At 36.9% G+C, this 20,064-nt stretch overlaps 1 protein-coding gene across 1 annotated transcript in view; it reads left to right on the top strand.

The window, feature by feature from the left end:
- Positions 1 to 19,064, top strand: part of NXPH2 (neurexophilin 2) — a 75,559-nt gene extending 56,495 nt beyond the window's left edge. The window contains exon 3 of the mRNA XM_090287292.1: positions 16,672 to 19,064. Within this exon, the coding sequence (XP_090143418.1) occupies positions 16,672 to 17,415 (744 nt within the window). The 3' untranslated portion in view covers positions 17,416 to 19,064. The remainder of the gene's footprint in view (positions 1 to 16,671) is intronic.
- The last annotated feature ends 1,000 nt before the right edge of the window (positions 19,065 to 20,064 follow it).

The raw sequence follows: 20,064 nt of genomic DNA, 5'->3' as shown, positions 1-20,064 counted from the left end.
ACAGCCATTCTCGGCGGTGCAGATAGACTCTTAAGAAGCTACACCATCGTCTCTCGAGACGGACGGCTGCCGACGGGGGAATTAACTTGATGGTAAGAATCCTTTCATAATGTAAACATATATCAGATCATCACATTGTACACTGCCAATACAGGGTGGGGCAAAAGTAGGTTTACAGTTGTTCATATGGAAAATAATACAATAGTTAATAAATGATAATACAAGAATGCACTCTGTGTTTTGCATACTCACTAGCGTGCATTTGTTTTTGCCCTACCATGTGTATTACAATTTTATTTGTCCATTAATCTCAATAAAGCTGAAAAAAGAAAATAAAAAATTGGTTTTTCTCTAGTAAAAATATATCTATAATCTTATGATGTTTCATGCTCTCATTAGTAATTATAAACCAATCGATAAACAATTTGAGAGAAGAAAAAAGACCATAAATACCAAGATCGATTCGTTTTCTTGCCATGAATTCATTTATTATAAACTATCAACTAGTAAATCTTGGATTTTATTTCTCAACATAATAGAAAGACTAATTATTCAATTGTATTCACTCCCTGCACCATTGCTTCCTCTATTTAGGACTAAAGCTCCCTGCTTACTGTTATACTGATGTTATATATATACACACACTTACATACATGAAGGTCTGTTCAGAAAAAGTCCAGCCATTATTAATATAATGAGAACAGTTTGGGTGATATCGATGTAACCCGGCACCCAAAAAGAGTGGACTGGAATGTGCATCTGTGAACAATGATGACTTAACTGTACTAGTTATTGGGGGTGATAGACACCATTGAGTGAGCATGTGTACTTTGTGGTTGTCACATTCAAAATGACTGAACAAACTGAATTAACAAGGAAAATGGGGACAGACTCAGATGGAGAGCAGGATGACAGCTGGGGGAGGGAGGTAAGGGCTTGGGGGTATTGCACAAAAAGGAAAAAGGACTCATGGACATGGACGACAATGTGGTGATTGCTTGGGGGAGGGGCTATAAGGAGACTAAAAGGTAAGTTAAAAAAAAAAGTGATTCCTTAGAAAACTTTAATTAATTAATCGATAAAAGGACTGAGGGAGTAGGGCAACAAATCTGCATCAAATTCTGAATTAAGCCTGAACATTCCTTCTCAGAAACTATTATGATGACTCAGAAGGCTGCAGCTATGGGCAACTGATGATTGGCAGCTTCATTAAGACAATGCACCCGCCCATGCATCATGTCCCCTGCAGAGTTTTATGTCAAAACTTCAAATCACCCAGGTGATTCAGCTTCCCTACAGCCCAGATTTGGCGCCCTGCAACTTCTGGCTTTTCCCAAAACTAAAAGCACCTTTGAAAGGGAAGAGATTTCAGACCATCAGTGAGATTCAGGAAAATACAGCCGGACTGCTGATGGTGATTGGGAGAACTGTGTGAGGTCCCAAGGTGCCTACTTTGAAGAAGACTCAGGAGTCATTGTCTTATGTACAATGTTTCTTGTATCTTATATCTTATTTGATTAATGTCTCTTTTTTATATTACATGAATGGATACTTTCTGGATAGATAGATAGATATTTCCAGATCCTTATGACATCTCTAAATAAGTGAGATATTATTTATGCATGATTATTTAATGTCTTTTCCCCACTCTTCTGCAAGTCACATGAAGACAGGAACTGTATGTGCCTGGTTCAGCAGTGTGCTCTCAGAGCTTTGAACACAAATAATGCACCTGAAAGAACTCTATGTTGAATCACTGACTAAAAATCAATGCATGCATTTATTACCACAGTTTACGTCTCCTCACTTCTCCTCTGAACTTCCTAGCAAGTATCAAATCACTCTAGTTCACTTTCTATTTCTCAGCCTCCTTCCTCTCTTTGACATGCAGCTCCAGCCTTTTCTTTTCACTATTTTACTGTTGAGAAAACTAGGCAGAGAGAGGGTATGTGGTTTGCACAGGATGATGGGACAGTGTCAGATTTCCATTCCACCGTTCCTTGTGGTAAATCAAATCCCTGCTCTTTTCATCCCTTGCTCTTTCCTGCTTCTGTTTTTATCTCTTCTGGTTGAGTTTATTGCCCCTGTTTCTTTTATTCATTCCTTCACTCTTGGCAGTTTCTCTGATTGGGTAAATTTGGCCACTGGAATATGTGCCAACAGGTTCTTTTCTACAATACATAGACTTCCACTTTTTCTCCCAGTCCAATAATTTGCAAGTGTGTTGTGGGAATACAGTAGCATTCATATTATTGCTGGTATAGGCTAAAGTCAGTGAAGCAATAAACTTACTTTTGTAAAATAAGATCACATTTTTGTGGAAATATTTCTAAACTGTTTTAGGGCCCCCATATTCTTTCTTTTTTGAATCCTCACCTGTGGATATGCTTATTGATTTTAGAAAGAGGGGAAGGGAGGGAGAAAGAGGGAAAGCAATATCCACACGAGAGAGAAACATCTATCTGTTGCATCTCATATGTGTCCCAACCGGGACCAAACCCACAACCTAGGCATGAGTCCTGACTGGGAATTGAACCTGAAACCTTTAGGTTCACAGGATGATTCCACAACCAATTAAGCCACACCAGCCAGGGCTAGGGCTCCTACTTTCTTAAACAAGGTGTGTTAACATCAGGAGAGCTATATTTAGAGGCGGTGAGCTTAAAGTGAAAAGCTGACTGATGAAGTTCAAGCCTCTCATACTCCCCAGGTGCCATGAAAGTGAAGAGTCAATAAGTATTAAATAAACATATCTATTAGAAAGGTTAAACACTGGACAGGAAAGCTAGTGGTAGTACCTCTTCCTCTGGGGTTTGGTCAAGTAGGAAAAATACCATCTGTTAGGACTGGTATAGGATGGAGCTACCTGGACTGGCAATGGTATTGTATGTATTGAATAAAATTTTTACCTCAGAAGCTCAAAGCTTTAAATGTCCTTAACTTTCTTTCTATTAACCACTCTCTGTAAGGAAAGCTCTCCTCTCTCCCATCCTCCATCTTCCTGCCCCACAGTTTTGGACACAGCCCTCCATGCAACCACAGGGAAGAAACAAAGCTACCACAAAAAATGGAGGTATAGTAAATGGTTTTATCATAATTATGGAAAAGGTCTGGCAGTTGCAGATCCCAAGAGTAAACAAGCAGCATTCATGGTCCTGCAGCATCCAGAGTGCTATGACTATAAAACATTAATTTGTGAGGTTTTCTTTCATTAGTTCCATTCCCCTTGGCAAACAGGTTGACCTACAAAGAAAGCCCTATCTAAAGGTTGATATTGACTCACTGGATGTGTAGAATCAGGTACGATGGACTGGCTCCAAACCTGAGGAAAGGGATATTTGGAGCTAATACAGTCAGAAAGTAATTCCAACTCTATATAAGAATTTATAGAGTACGCTTTTCTTTACTAAGCTATGAATTATCAAATAGCCCCATTTTTAAGATATTAATATGAAACAAAATAACAATAAAAGTAATAATGATGGTGACAAACACATCACATTTAACCTGCCAGAAAAATTTATAAATAGTGTATGATTTCCTAAGTAACAAATGAGAAGAGGTTATTTAAGATCATTCAATGATGTGGTAAAGAGTTATAAATTGACATTGTTGACCAATTAACAAAATTGACATTTTATAACCAATACTAAATTAAGTGCCACTGAATTAAATGTATATTAAACTAAGTTATAACAAAAAATGTACAAGCCTTGTGAGAATTCTGAAAACAAAACTTCATAAAAAGGATTTTCTCTGCCTAAACAAGAAAAATTAAGATGAACATCAACAATGATGTTATGTAGCTAGCATTCCATCGAGAAGTAACAAAAATGACTCCTTTGTGTTCTTCCTTCCAAAACCCTTAACTCCAGTCAAATCAGGAGAAAAACCTCAGACCAACACAAATTGAAGGGCATTCTACAAGATCCCCAACACTTGCAAGACAAGCCTCAGGACTGATAAGGACCAAATGTAATGTGAGATCCTAAATGGGATTCAGGAGCAGATAAAGGACTGTAAGGAAAAATTAAGGAAATTTAAGTAAAGTATGGACTTTTGTTAACAATAGTATATAAAGGAAACTGGGTTCAGGGTACACAGTAACTCTTTGTACTACACAGCTTTTCTGTAAACTAAAACTATTCTAAAACAAAAGGTTTACTGAAAAATATGACTTCTGATCAAGATAGCAGCATAAGTAAACATGGTTCACCTCCTTGCACAACTACATCAAAATTGCAACTAAACTATAAAACAACCATCATTCAGAAACATCAGAAATAGAGCTCAATGGAAATCCTACAACTACAGAATTAAAGAAATTGCAACAAGACTGGTAGGAGGAACAGAGATGCAGAGTGGGCTGGTTGAAACCCATGTGTTCACAGTTAAAAATTGGGAGAGGTATCTCAGCAGTAAAGGGCGCCAGCCCCACATCAGGTCCCCCAAGCCTAGGGTTCCAGTGCCAGGAAGAGAAGTCTCCATGACTTCTGGCTGTAAAAACAAGCAGGGATCGATGCTGTGGAAGACAGAAACTTCTGGAATCCCAGGCAGTTCCTCTTAAAGGGCCAAAACACAGACTTACTTGGACTCACTCTCTCTGAGCTCCAGCACTGGGGCAGCAGATAGAAAGGCATGAAAGACATACAGGGAGGAAGTGAATTATTCATCATCAGGGCAAGAGCTGGGAAGCAGTTTTCTCCCAGAGAGAAGTGCTAACAAAGACCACTTTTCCTTTTCTGAGCCCTTCCCCCATAGAGTCACAGAGTCGGCACATGGGCACCACATCTGAGACTCCATAAACCTGGCTCACACTGTTTGACCCACACTGGTGATTCCCTGAGGCCCTGCCACACCCAACTTTCGGGCCAACTCAAGCTATTTCCAATGGCTTTTTCATGTAAGTGACTTGTCTTGGCTCCTGCTTCAGATTTCCAAAATTCTCTCAAATACACAGCATCTGGCTTCAGTGAGCCCTGTACCTCATGCTAGATTTCCCAAGGCGGAGCACTAGTAGCAGCTGGCCTTAGTTCATAGCTTGGCCTCTCCTGGATATCTCTAAGCCCAGGATGAGTGGCAGCCATCTGCAGATTGCTTTTTTTGCTAATGCCGTGTGGCCCTGGACAGAATACAAGTGATGGCTGACATGGATGTGCCAACAGCAATCAAGGCTCAACTACAACAAGAGGGTGTACACAGTCCACACAGTGGGCACACCTTGGGTACCCAGCTTGGATAGTATGGGAGGCTGTGCTACTGAACCCTATGGGACACCTACTACATTAGGTCACTCTACCAAGCCTGGGAAACATACCAGGTCTACCCAATACATAGAAACAAGCACAAGGAGGCTGCCAAAATGTGGAAGCAAAGAAATATGGCCAAAATGAACAAACAGAAGAAAACTCCAGAAAAGGAACTAAACAAAATAGAGACAAGCAATCTACTAGATGCAGAGTTCAAAACACTGGTTATAAGGTTGCTCAAGGAACTTAGTGAGAACCTCCACAGAATTAAAAAAGATCCAGTCAGAAATAAAGGATTCACTTATTGAAATACCAATTTACAGGGAATCAACAGTAGAGTGAATGAAACAAAGAATCAAATCAATTATTTGGAATATAAGAAAGCAAAAAAAAAAACCAACAACTAATCAGAATGGCAAGAAGAAGGAAAAAAAAAAGGAATCCCCCCAAATAAGGATAGTGTAAGGAGCCTCTGGGCCAACTTCAGGCATACCAACAGTTTTATCATGGGAGTGAAAGAAAGAGAAGAGAGAGCAAGAAATTGGAAACCTAGTTGAAAAAATAACAGAAAACTTCTCTAACTTGGTGAAGAAAATAGACATATAAGTATAGGAAGTGCAGAAAGTTCTGAAGAAGATGAACCCAAAGAGGCCCACACAGAGACACATCATAATTAAAATGCCAAAGGTTAAAGATAAAGAGAGAATCTTAAAAGCTGCAAAGAAAAGCAGTTAGTTACCTACAGGGGAGTTCCCAAGCTAGCAGAATTGGCATGAAATGTTCAGACTGTTGAAAAGCAAGGACCTGCAACCAAGATTACTCTCCCCAGTAAAACTGTCATTTAGAATCAGAGGAAAGATAGCTTCTCAGATGAGTAAAAGCTAAAGGACTTCATCATCACTAAACCAGTAATATATGAAATGTTAAAGGGTCTTCTTTAACTCTGCAGAGGTTACAGCTAATCTGAGAGATACAAACTCTTTTCTTAAATATTGTTACATATATTGGGTGCATAAGTTCAAGCTCATGACTAGCTCTGTGTTTATACATGACTAATGTTAAGCCACAATGTTTAAGCAATACATGACTAATGTTAAGCCACAATGTTTAAGCCATCAGTTTGGTTATAACATGTTTTGAAATGGTGTGATATTCGATAGTAAATTGTATCCGAGAGATACCATGAACTCCAAAGTCAGTATTTATGTAGCTGTTTTTTGTTTGTTTATTCATGAATTCAAAGTCAGTGTTGTGGTTTTTTTTTTTAGTTACCATTGAGAATGGCTGCAAAAATATATCAATTCAATAATCCAAGAGATGTAGAATGCTACTTGAGTCACTTATCAAAATGATTTTGCAAGTGTTGTGAAAAGTATTTATGCCTTGAGCATAGCAATATTGTTTGTGATAACTATTACAAACATTTTGCAAAGCCAACTACTGAAGATTCCAATTAACTAAAGTTAAAAAAATTTGGTTGCATTTTTTACAAATATTCATTGTTCATTATTTGAAAAGAAAACTTTTTATTCTTTATATTTTTATATTTATTTGTTTAGTAATTTCTAGATTGTAACTGAAAATAAATAAAAATCATGTACTATATTATATATATATATATATATATATATATATATATAATGCTGTTACAGTTGTCTCATTTTTTTTCTCTTTGCTTCCATCCGCCAGTAACCCCCTTTCCTCCAGCAGTCCCACCCCCCCTTAGTTCATGTCCACAGTCATGCTTGTATGTTCTTTGGCTTCTCCCTTTCCTATACTAATCTTAACATCCCCTTGTCTATTTTGTACCAACCAATTATGCTTCTTAGTCCCTGCACCATTTTCCCATTTCTCCCCCTTCCCCATCTCAGCTGATAATCTGCCAACTGTTCTCCATACCTATGATTCTTTTCCTGTTTTGGTTGTTTGCTTAGTTTGTTTTTATTTTTATTTTTTAGATTCAGTTGTTGATATTTGTGAGTTTGTTGTCATTTTAATGTTTATAGTTTTGATCTTCTTCTTTTTCTTAAATAAGTCTCTTTAAAATTTCATATAATAATGGCTTGATGATGATGAACTCCTTTAGCTCTACTTTGTCTGGGAAGCACTTCATCCGCCCTTCCATTCTAAATGACAGCTTTGCTGGATAGAGTAGTCTTGGTTGTAGGTCCTTGCTTTTCATCACTTCTTGCCAGTCCCTTCTTGCCTGCAAAGTTTCTTTTGAGAAATCAGCTGATAGTTTTATAGGTACCCCTTTGTAGGTAACTCTCTTCTTTTGCCGCTTTTAACATTCTCTCTTTACGATTAACCTTTGGAATTTTAATTATGATGTGTCTTGGTGTGATCTTCTTTAGGTCCAGCTTGTTTGGAACTCTCTGTGCTTACTGGACTTATATATGTCTATTTCCTTCACCAAATTTGGGAAGTTTTCCTTCATAATTTTTTCACATAAGCTTTCAATTTCTTGCTCTTCCTCTTCTCCTTCTGGCACCCCTATATTTTGGATGTTGGCACGTTTAAAGTTGTCCCAGATGTTCCTAAGCCTCTGCTCATTTTTCTCAATTCTTGTTTCTTTGTTCTGTACTGCTTGACTGCTTATACTGTAATTTTTTTTGACCACAACTTTCACAGGGTTAAGAAGAAGAAAAAAATAAAAAGTATGAACAATAAAATGTCAAGAAATGTGTATCTATCAACAATTGAATCTAAAAAACAAAATAAACAAACAGAACAAAAACAGAATCATAGATTTAGAGAACATTTTGATAGTTGCCAGATGGCAGTGGGTCAGGGGATGGGTGAAAAAGGTAAAGGGATTGAGAAGTCTAATTGATAGTTAGAGAATAGTCATGGAGATATAAAGTACAGCATATGAAACAAAGTAGCCAAAGAACATATATGCATGATCCATGGATATGGTCAATGATGTGTGCATTGTCTGATGGAATAGGGGAGCTGGGTGGAGGGGGGCAACAGGGGAAACTTTGGGACAATTGTAACAACATAATCAATAACATATAATTTAAAAAAAGAAAAAATATATAACAGATATGGTTGAAAGGGATCTTCTAATATAGTATTTGCAGAGGAAGATGATTTTTAGTTTATAATTATCATAATTTGTGACTGTTCTCACATATGCTACTATAGAATTCATTGCAGCTTCTCTGCCTCTTGGGGAAAAAATGCATTTAATTATCAGCAAAATTCAACTCCAGCTTATTATGATGAATGATTTGAACCTGTCATCTTTTTCCCCCTAAAACAAAAGAACTGAAATAGTCTTCTTCCTCAACTCCCTTTCTTCCACCTTCTTCACTTAATTGATGAATGTTGAGCTTTTATTAATCTTTTTGAGCTCTTCTATAAGATGCAAAAAAAGCTAATATGATATCATTGTATCTAGCTAATGTGTGTGCTTTGTAAAATTTATACACCCTGCCAAGACATAAATTACTTAAGCTTTGATAAATGTGTTGAAATCAGGGAATGTTCAAACAGATAAAGCACAACAATTTCTCTTTTTCTCCCTTTTAAAAACTCCATTCTGTGCTTGCAGCTAAAAGTTTTTTGCATTATTATTATAATATGATGGGACAAAGACAGCAGTGATACAGATATTAGCATAGACAGCCTCAGCTGGCACAAAAGTAACCAGTGGGATACAGGCATGTGTTTCGTAGAAGACATGTAACAGCCTTGTACGGAGTTGTTTGTCAACTGGTTCAGACCCACCTACAGCCCTCTCCCAGGACAGCAGGTTGTATCACAGAAATTGTGAATGAGGGCACCTGGCACACATGGTGTACTTTCAGCTCCCTTTATTGACTAATTGGTAGGTTGAAATAAAAAATCCACAAACACATTTTTTTTGGCCACGAGAGCTCTCCTGTGCCTTCAATCTGGATATGACTCAGATGCCAGTGAGATTAGAAACATGAGGAAACATTTAATGGATGCTCTGGAGTTGAGAAGGTTAATTTCTACTCAGTATGGCACTGAATCAATTTTTTGATTAACCATGATCTGTATCCTAAAGGCCTGAGGATTCATAAAACTTTTTTTCCTTTTCTTTTATTTAACCTTTATTTTGTTTTTTTCATTACCATTTAGTCCCGTTATACGCTCCCCCCCGCCAGCAATCACCACCCTACTGTCCACATCCACGAGTCCTTTTTCCTTTTTGCTCAATCCCTCCACCCCCTAACCCCTGTCCCCTAACTGTCATCCTGCTCTGCATCTATGAGTCTGTCCCCATTTTCCTTGTTAGTACAGTTTGCTCATTAGAGTCCACACATGAGCATAATCATCTGGAATTTGTCTATCTCTGACTGGCTTATTTCACTTAGCATAATGTTCTCCAGGTCCATCCATACTGTTGCAAAGAGTAAATGTTCCTCATTTTTATGGCTGAATAGTATTCCATTGTGTAAATGTTCCAGAGTTGTTTTATCCACTTATCTACTGATGGGCACTTGGGCTGCTTCCATATCTTGGTGATTGTATAATGCTGCAATGAACATGGGGATGGTTATGTTATTTTAAATTAGTGTTTTGGGTTCCTTTGGATATATTCCCACAAGTGGGATTGCTGAGTTAAAAGGCAGTTCCATTTTTAGTTTTTTGAAATATCTCCATACTGCTTTCCACAGTGGCTGCACCAAGCTGCATTTCCACCAACAGTGCAAAAGGGTTCCCCTTTCTCCACATCCTTTTCAGCACTTTTGTTTGTTGATTTATGGATGATAGCCATTCTGACAGGTGTGAGATAATATCTCATTGTGGTTTTAATTCTCATTCCTCTGATGATTAGTGACATTGAGCATCTTTTCATATGTTTATTATCCATCGCTATGTCCTCTTTGGAGCAGTGTGTATTCAGGTCCTTTGCCCATTTTTAAATTTGGTTGTTTTGTGGGGGGGGGGGGGTTGTTGTTGTTGTTGTTTGTTTTGTTGTGGTTTTTTTTTTTGGTGTTGAGTTTTTAACTTCTCTATAAATTTTGAATATTAACCCCTTATTAGATGTATCAGCAAGTATGTTCTCCAGTTTTGTGGTTTGTCTTTTTTTTGTTGTTGATGATTTTCTTGGCTATGCAAAACCTTTTTAGTTTGATATAGCCCAATTTATTTATTTTTCTTGTTTCCCTTGCCTGGGAGGTATATCTGACAAATACTGCTATGAGCAATGTCTGAGATTTTGCTGCCCATGTTTTCTTCTAGGATTTTTATGGTTTCATTTAAGTTTTTGATCCATTTTGAATTTATTCTTGTGTGTGATGTAAGAAGGTGGTTTAGTTTCATTTTTATGTACATATCTGTTCAATATTCCCAATACCATCTATTGAAAAAACTATCTTTAGCCCATTGTATGTGCTTGCTTCCTCTGTAAAATATTAATTGACTATAAAGGTGTGAGTTTATTCCTGGGCTCTCTACTTTGTTCAGTTGCTCTATGTGTCTGTTTTTTATGTCACTACAATGCTGTTTTGATTACTATATATTCATGGTATAGTTTTATATTAGGTAGTGTGATTATTTCAACTTTGTTCTTTCCCAGAATTGCTTTTGCTATGCAGAGCCTTTTGTGGTTTTATATAAATTTTTGAAATATTCTAGTTCTGTGAAGTACATCATTGGAATATTGATAGGAATTGTGTTAAATCTACAGATAACTTTGAGGAGAGGGAAGGCTCCCAAACTCATTTTATAAGGCCAGCATTATCCTAACTTCAAAACCAGATAAAGACACTACAAAGAAAATTACAGGCTAATATTCCTAACGAACATAGATGCTAAAATCCTCAACAAAATATTAGTACACCAAATATAGCAATGTGTCAAAAAGATCAAGTGTGATTTATTCTGGGAATGCAAGATTGGCACAATATTCACAACTCAAAAAATGTGATTCATGACATAAAATGAAGGATAAAAACCACATAATTATATCAATAGATGCAGAAAAAGCATTTGATAAAATCCAGCACCCATTTGTGATAAAAACTCTCAGCACAGAGAGAATAGAGGAAACATACCTAAACATAATAAAGGCCACATATGGCAAACCCACTGCCAGCATCATACACAATAGGCAAAAACTACAGGCATTCCCCTTAAGATCAGAAAAAGACAGGGATGTCAGCTTTCACCTCTCTTTTTCAACATAGTACTGGAAGTCCTGGCCATAGCAATCAGACAAGAAGAAGAAATAAAAGGCATCCAAATTGGAAAGAAAAAAGTAAAACTGTCATTATTTGCAGCTAGAACCCCAAAGATTCCAACAAGAAACTACTAGAATGCATAAATGAATTCAGCAAAGTAGCAGGATACAAAATTAATATCATGAAATCAGTTGCATTTTTATATGCTAATAACAAACTAATAGAAAGGGAAATCAGGAGAACAATCTCATTCACAATTGCTGCAAAAACAATAAAATACCTAGGAATAAACCTAACTAAGGATGTAAAAGACCTGTACTTAGAAAATTATAAGACACTGAAGATACAAATAAGTGGAAGCACATATTGTGTTCATGGATAGTAAGAATTAACATCATTAAAATGTCCATACTACCCATAAGAGTTTTTGAAAACAATTTTTACAATTTTTAATTAAGTCAATATGAATTCTGAGGCACAGAAGTGTACCATATGAAATTGTTGCCTGGAGTGAATATTTATAAATGAGTTATAAAGTCTGGAAAATAAAGATTTTTAGTAGAAACACAGGTAGCTTCTTATCTTATGTTGAATGTATTCTTTGGGGGCACCTTTTTTTTTTTTTAAGATTATATTTATTTATTTTTAGAGAGAGGGGAAGAGAGGGAGAGAAACATCAACGTGTGGTTGCCTCTCGCACGCTCCCAGCTTGGGACCTGGTCCACAACCCAGGCATGTGCCTGACTGGGAATTGAACTGGTAACCCTTTGGTTCAAAGGCCAGCACTCAATCCACTGAACCACACCAGCCAGGGCTTAAAGGAAATTTTTAATTAGGAAACATGGGATTATCCATTGGACCGTGTAAAGGCTATCAGTCCTTGAATGCCTTTTGCCAGTAATTGGGTTTAGCATTTCCAACCATTCTTTTAGTTAGTTCTTATAATTGACCAGCAAAGTACACATAGGGAAAAAAAGCTGGGGTTCACATCAAACACTGAAGTGAGGGGTGATGAGTCATCAAGCACCAAGTCTTATGCTTTTTCTACCATGCTACTTCCATATCGGGAGTGTGCGGATGTATGTGGGGCAGGATTGTGACTCTTCCAAACCCAGTAATCCTTGACCAAGTCTTTTGAGATTAAGCATGTACCTTTCAGTCTTAGCTCATACAGCCATAGGAGAGGGTACTCTCTCAATAGTGTTGCACACATTTTTTAGAAAAATATTCCAGGAGGAAGGCTGAACAAGTTATACCAAAGGCAGAGGCAGTTGGGAGAGGAGGTGCTATTATCAGCTTTTTAAGACATCTAGAAATATATTTACCCTTTTATTATACATTACTATCTGATAGGTTTTTGAGATTTGGGTCTAGATATGGAAATCAATATTCATGAACACTATCCATGTATCTTAAAATAATAAATAGGTGAAGTTATTAACAGCTTTTTCTCAACTTATTTAATGTTTGTTCTTGAAGCAAGTGAGAACTGTCTGGAGGAAATTTAAAAATTTAAAATATATACATATACTTTTCATCTAAGAAGCTGTCAGTGAGTGTTTTCACTGAACAGAGAACATTATAGATCTGTGTTATCAGTTAAATTTTATTATTTTTGTGTAGGCCAATATTAAAATCAAGGGCTTTTTCAGTAGGTTTGAACCTGAAGAGTACTGTGTTAGAATTTATTTTTTAGAAATCAAATTCCATTTTAAAACCTCATGTGGAGAATCTTCTCTGGAGAGTTAAGGAGTTCTTCTAAAACAAAATAATCACATCTAAGTTAACTGTTTGATAAACTTAGATTTTTTTTTACATTCATATTTCATTGGGTGAATAATATATGTTTAGATCAAGTTGTAACAACACAAATTACTACAAAGAAAGTCTTCAGATACTTTTAAAAATCTCAGTAAATGGCCATTTTTTGTTATCATTGAGTAATCTCAGAACCACCACAGAAGTCCTAGAGATAACAGTAGGATCTCATAATGTCTGTCTACCAATGGTGTCTATCATGTGTTCCAAAATGCACCAATACCAGTTAAGTTCATGATTGCAAATTTACTTGTCCTTGAATGATGGGTTCAATGTTTATAGGTTTTTCGATAACAAAAAAGTAAGGAGAAAATCAGGCAATGTGCTAAATTTTAAAAAAAGAGTGTAATATAAAACAAACATTTTAAGAAAAAAAATAGCATGTTGCTGCTTATAGCAAAGATTGTTGTTATACTTGTGAGTGAAAAAATATTTAATCAGCAGAAAGTATGTAAAGGTAAGAACTAAGATTAAAAAAACAAGCAAACAACAACAAAAGAAAAACAATAAGTTAAAAGGAGAAAATGTCAAAAAGGACCCTGGCCAGTGTAGCTCAGTTGGGTGGAGTGTCATCCCATGCACCAGAAGGTCAGAGGTTTGATTCCTGGTCAGGGCACATACTTCAGTTGCTCATTTGATCCCCCATCAGGGCACATGTGGAAGGCAACTAATCTGTGTTTCTCTCTCTCCCCCCCATCCCAGTTCCTCTCTTTAAAATCAAAAAGTGTATCCTCAAGTGAGGTTTTTTTTTTAATGTCAAAACAGATTTACTCTATGAAAGAGAAAATAAGGCAGTCGTGGAGGAAGGGGTTAGGAAGTTGTACCAAATAGGGGAATAGAGACCAGGAAGTCAAGGAAAAGTTCTTGTATACCAATAAGTCTCAGCAAGTGGGAGTGTGCCTGTCACCATTAAGCAAGCAAAGCAGAGCGTATGGAATACTGGAAACAGGTGAAAAATAGACAATAGACTGTGCAACAAGTATCATAATCACAGAGAAGAGAAATTGGACCTTGATCATCAAGGGGCTTCTTAACTGCTGTGTGTCCTTGGATCTCTTGCTGGAGAGAGACCAGTACACATCAATTGGAGCAGACTGCATCAGTTCTCAGGAAACTCAAGTGATAACTGGAGCCAGTACTAACTCCACAGGCTATTACCAATTGCTTTGAATGAGGTTTGTACATGTCTTAATAAAATGTATTAAAAATCAGAAAGCTGATTACAGTATCAGAAATATCCAGAATGTTTTAAGCCAGATCCATCATTTCCTAATGAATATGCTAGGCTTTCAATTTACCCTGGCTGGTTTGGCTCAGTGGATTGAGCGTCGTCGGCCTGCGAGCTAAGTGTCGCTGGTTCGATCTTCCAGTCAGGGCACATCAGAGAAGGAAAACTCTGATTCCAAAAAACCTCCGCTGCCTTGCGGCATACCTCTTCAGGGGAAAGGCTAAGGGAGTAAACCCCGACAGAAAATCCGGAGCCAGAGTCCCTAAGGCGGTTTGACGTTGTAGTCAACACCGGCAACTCCTGCGGCGCACCTGAAGCCAAGCTGTATTGACTCCGTCTTTCCCTTGGATCCTTCAGCTGCGAAGAGAGGTGGGGTCTGCTGCATGGGCAACAGCAGAGCCTCCATATCACCCTGCCCAGGCTCTGTAGCTTCAGCTTCACTGGAGAGGACACTCCAGCGTCATCGCAAGATGTCGATTCAACACGGGAGGAGACAGATACCGTGTCACTCCCCAGTCGGACTGCACAGCCATTCTCGGCGGTGCAGATAGACTCTTAAGAAGCTACACCATCGTCTCTCGAGACGGACGGCTGCCGCTGCCGAGAATGCTAGGCTTTCAATACCAAGAGAGAGAAAAAAAGTATCAACTCAGGATGTGTGAGTCCCTAAGGAGAGGCAGTGTGGATTTCAGTTCTCAAAATAGTAAGAATGTACATCATATCAATTTTCTCTTCTGCCTCACCTCAGTAATTTAAGTGAAGAGAAAAGATTGTAGAAAATACTATACATGAAGAAGAAAAGTCTTCAGGAAATTAATCAAAGCAGCCAAACTTCTCCTCCCAAAGCAAAACACAAGAAAACCCACCCATACATTTAAGACCTTAGATTCCTACTCTAAATTGATCTTGAGGACACTTTTCACAAAGCTCTGTTAGAATTTGAACTTCTAAACTTTTATGAACATACAAAAGGTAACCTGGTATTATTAAATGATACCATGTAGTCAAGTACAATATCTATAATCCAGGCTAGGTCTTTTTTTTTCAAAACTGGATTGAAAGCAATAATTTTTATAATAATCTGAGACTAGTTTCACCAGGTACTTTACCAAGTTTGAAGGAGTTGGGGAAACAGCACATAAGCACATCCTCACTTCTTTCACATCCTCTCCATCATGCTGACAGTTCTCCCAAGAATTATTACCAGCATGGTTTGTGCCATTAAAGATAAGAGGCTATCTGTGTTTCTACTAGAAACCTTTATTTTCCAGGCTTTATAACTCATTTACAAATATTCACTCCAGGCAACAGTTTCATATAGTACACTTCTGTGTCTCAGAATTTATATTGACTTAATTACATGATTTTTAGAAATCATGAGGGCTTCCATACTACTACAAAAAAAGAAAAATCAAATGCAGGTAAAGTGCTATGTTTCAGTGGGTATGACTTAAACCAAAATACTGTGGAATTTATAAACCACATGCACATAACTCTTAGCAATTCTGTCTTTCAAGGTACAATTTATTTGGAATAAAGTTTATTGTATAATATACAGGCTATTAATTCAAATTATGCATTTCTAATCTATTTGTTTCTATAAAAGTAACTAAATTTTAAATTATTTTTTTTACAACTAAAACTTTTGTAGAACTTTATATTATTAGTCATGCTCTTTTTTGTTACAAAGTTTGAAATGGAAGTATATCAAAAGCTATGAAGTTATATAAGACAAGCATTTAAATATAATATCCTTAATATTTCTAAATATACTTAAGACTTATTAATAGTTTATATTCAGATGGTTTGTAGCCCCTTGAAAGAAACTTTCAGCATTTTAGATATGTCTTCTAGCTGAAAGAGAGTACATCACAAATTTAATGTTTTTATTAAATAAGAGACAAAAATATACTACTTATCCCAATCTGGAAAGATAGAATTATAAAGATTAGGAAACAGAGACTAAAATTACATCAACCCATTACAATGAAGCACTTTCTTCTTAATCTCATCATTTTAAGTTTTGTACTCACAGATTTTTACTGCTCGAATTAAATGCTCATCTTATTACACTGTTGAGTCAGCCAGCTGTGTGAAATGCTTTTTAGCAAGAATCAAAATTGTATTGCAAGAATTTCCCTTGTGTTTTGGCTCTATAGTATGTGTCTGCTCAAAGCCTAACCTAAATTTTATTTTCTTTTTTCTTTTCACACAGTTATTTTGTGACAGTGAAAAGGTGGTTCATGCCACAGAGGGGCTGGAGTGGGAAGACAAAGATGCTCCGGGGACATTGGTCGGGAACGTGGTTCACTCAAGGATCGTCAATCCTCTGCGCCTGTTTGTTAAACAGTCTCCAGTCCCAAAGACCGGACACTTGGCCTATGTGGGTAGTATGGAAGACTTCTGGGATTGGCTGGCCAACATCACAGAGGTGCAGGAGCCATTGGCAAGAACTAAACGGAGGCCAATAGTAAAAACAGGAAAATTTAAGAAAATGTTTGGATGGGGTGACTTTCATTCCAACATTAAAACTGTTAAACTCAACCTCCTGATCACAGGGAAAATTGTTGACCATGGAAATGGAACCTTCAGTGTTTATTTCCGACATAATTCCACAGGCCTGGGCAATGTTTCAGTAAGTTTGGTACCCCCCTCCAAAGTGGTGGAATTTGAAGTTTCCCCGCAGTCTTCCTTGGAGACCAAGGAATCAAAATCTTTTAATTGTCGCATTGAGTATGAAAAAACAGATCGGGCGAAGAAGACTGCACTGTGCAACTTTGACCCATCGAAGATCTGCTACCAGGAGCAGACTCAAAGCCATGTGTCTTGGCTGTGCTCCAAGCCCTTCAAAGTCATTTGCATTTACATTGCCTTTTACAGTGTTGATTACAAACTTGTGCAAAAGGTCTGTCCTGACTATAACTACCATAGTGAGACTCCTTACTTATCTTCTGGCTGAATTTTCCCACAGTGATAGAAATGAGGGACTGATGTATATTTAAATAGAATGACCAAGAATGAAGCCCAGCTCTTCATGGTAAAGGATACCTTTTGTTTCTGGCAGTGAACTTTAGTTCCCTAATAGGTTTATAAATTAAAAAAAAAACAACACCTCTTTAAATGTGAAGTGTGTTTGTTTTGATCATAAGTACCTTCCTGTAAAGAGTCAAACTGTTCATGAAGCCATCACTTTCATGTAAGGTGGCTAAGTTCTCAAATTATTGTTTCTCTAAAAGAAGCATCAGTGGTAACAACATGTAACAAGGAATAATTGAATTATGCATGTGATAAACATTGCTCTTAAAATGAGCCTGCCTTGAAATATGTTTTGGAAAGTTACCTTACAAATAGCAGATTCAGTAAAGTAACTGAAAAGATTCTTGTTGATAGATAAATTGCATTTCTGACATTGAGTTCTTTTTTTATTTCTCTCTTTCCCCCCACATCTGTGCTGTTACTGATATGAGAGATGAAAGGTTAAAATTTGTTTCAAAACTTGTGTGTGAAGTTACAGTGCCACAGTAGAACTAAATACATCATTACCTAAGCTACAGTTGAGCAAATGTAATTTAAACACTTAGCCCTATGTGGGTCATTGCCCTTATAATTTTTGTCTGAGTAGTAATATTGGTGTATTGGGAAAGTAAATCTGGATATATTATAAGTAAATTCAACAATAATGACGATCATGATATTTTAGATTATTTTGCCAAATTCAGTGCTGTGAGACTGTCAAAGATGTCATAAGTCTATATTCTTCCTATAACCTATACCCTCATTCTATTCATTCAGAAGTATGATTTTGACATACACATGTGGAACAACTCTGAAATGGAGAGAAAATTATTGTTTCCTAGGCTAGAATGGGAAAAGCATTGGAAGTGGAGGGAAGACATTTTAGGATTATGGATTCATTATTTCTAGTCTCTCAGGTTATGTCATCCTTGCATTGTTAATTATTTGAGTGAAGGATCAAATTCTATGTGGAAATGAAGTGTATATTTAAACCTTACCAATTATTATTAAGTGCTAATAATCAAGCTACCAGGTTTCTGAAACTTTTTACAAATTAATGTTTCTGCACAGTCATCTCTTCCCACCTTCTCTGAGGGGGTGGACAGTCATCCTGGTTTGCAGAACTGGGTGCTCTTGGAAATGGCACAGAATGAGAGTCTGAGTGACCCATAAATAAGTTTCTAGAACTTGTAAGACTCATGGAATGGTAACATATTTGTACATGCTAACTTTCAGATGTTAACTTCCCCCTCCTTCTCATCTGTAAGCTATCAGTTAAAGTAAAATATTAAGTTGAGGACTGAAGAAAAATCAGTCTCAACCAACAAAAAATGCTTTTGCCACTTTGTTGAAAAAGTCAACAGCTCTGCTCTCTATTTTGCATCTCCATCTCTTTCCTTTTCCTGCGACTGCATAGTGTTTGGTTTGTCTTTTGTAAAAATTGTACTAGGCTTAGTGTGTGGTAGTCCAGGCTTGAAATTTTTGCTCTGAACTCATCAGGTGATTTTGCAATTTTGTGGTTGGTGTGAAATATTTTGAGACATTTTTATTTTCATCTAGAAACAAGATTAAAATATTGTTTATTGTAAATTATGTGAGAACATATCTGTATATATACATAGAATCTTCTGTGTACAGAGAAAGAATGTGTACACGTTTCTATGTAAATAAAAAGAATTTGCTAAATCTGTCACATGCCGTTAGGTTACTTTTTAAAAGACTGTTCTTGTTTTACTTCACTAGTGCCTATTGTGTGTGTATATGTGTGTGCATGTGTGCAATATCAACCAAGAGTTAAGATTCTCCATATGTTCATATTAAACAAAGCAGTTCAGCTATGAAGATTATAAAGTAGAATAAAATGATAATTCATATAAAGTATTCAGCACATAGCCTGGCATCTAGTAAGAACTCCATAAGTGTGAGTTGCCTTTATGATTGTTATTATTATTACAATATGAAATGAGATGTAGCACTGATGATTAGAAATTGAGTGATATAAAAAAATTGAGTGATATAAACATTATATCTATGCAAAGAAAAAATATGAAATCAGTTTACATGAGTCTTAGATTTTAACAAGGTTTTAAAAAAAGAAAGAAAGTTTCCCTAGGCATATTCTTAAATGGAAGTAGAACATATGCCACATATATTTTTTAGTCATAACTCCATTTCAAAGCCTACATAATTGTCAATAATGGTGCTTGGCACAATATATATCAGATTCCATTTAAACATGCAAATGCACACATTTCTACAGAACCATTTTTGCCTTTGAGCCCTGCTGTGGAGGAAAAGAATATTCATGTAAGACAATTTTACACCAAATCATCAATTGAGGCCTTCCAGTCCAGGGTTCCAGTACCAGGAAGATAAGTCCCCGCAACTTCTGTCTTCAAAAACAAGAGGGGATTGAGTTGGTGGAAGAAACTGCTGGAGCCCCAAGCAATTCCTTTTAAAGAATCCACTTATGGACTCACCTACACAGACTCACTCCCTCTGAGTTCCAGCACTGGGGTAGCAGCTTGAAAGGTATCAGTGGTATATAGGAAGAAACTGAGGTGTCTGGCATCAAGGAAAGCAGAGGCCATTA

The sequence above is a fragment of the Furipterus horrens genome, unplaced genomic scaffold (genome assembly GCF_987537825.1).
Source record: "Furipterus horrens unplaced genomic scaffold, mFurHor1.1.pri manual_scaffold_1, whole genome shotgun sequence".
NCBI lineage: Eukaryota > Metazoa > Chordata > Mammalia > Chiroptera > Furipteridae > Furipterus > Furipterus horrens.
This window is presented reverse-complemented; position numbering and strand designations above follow the sequence as displayed.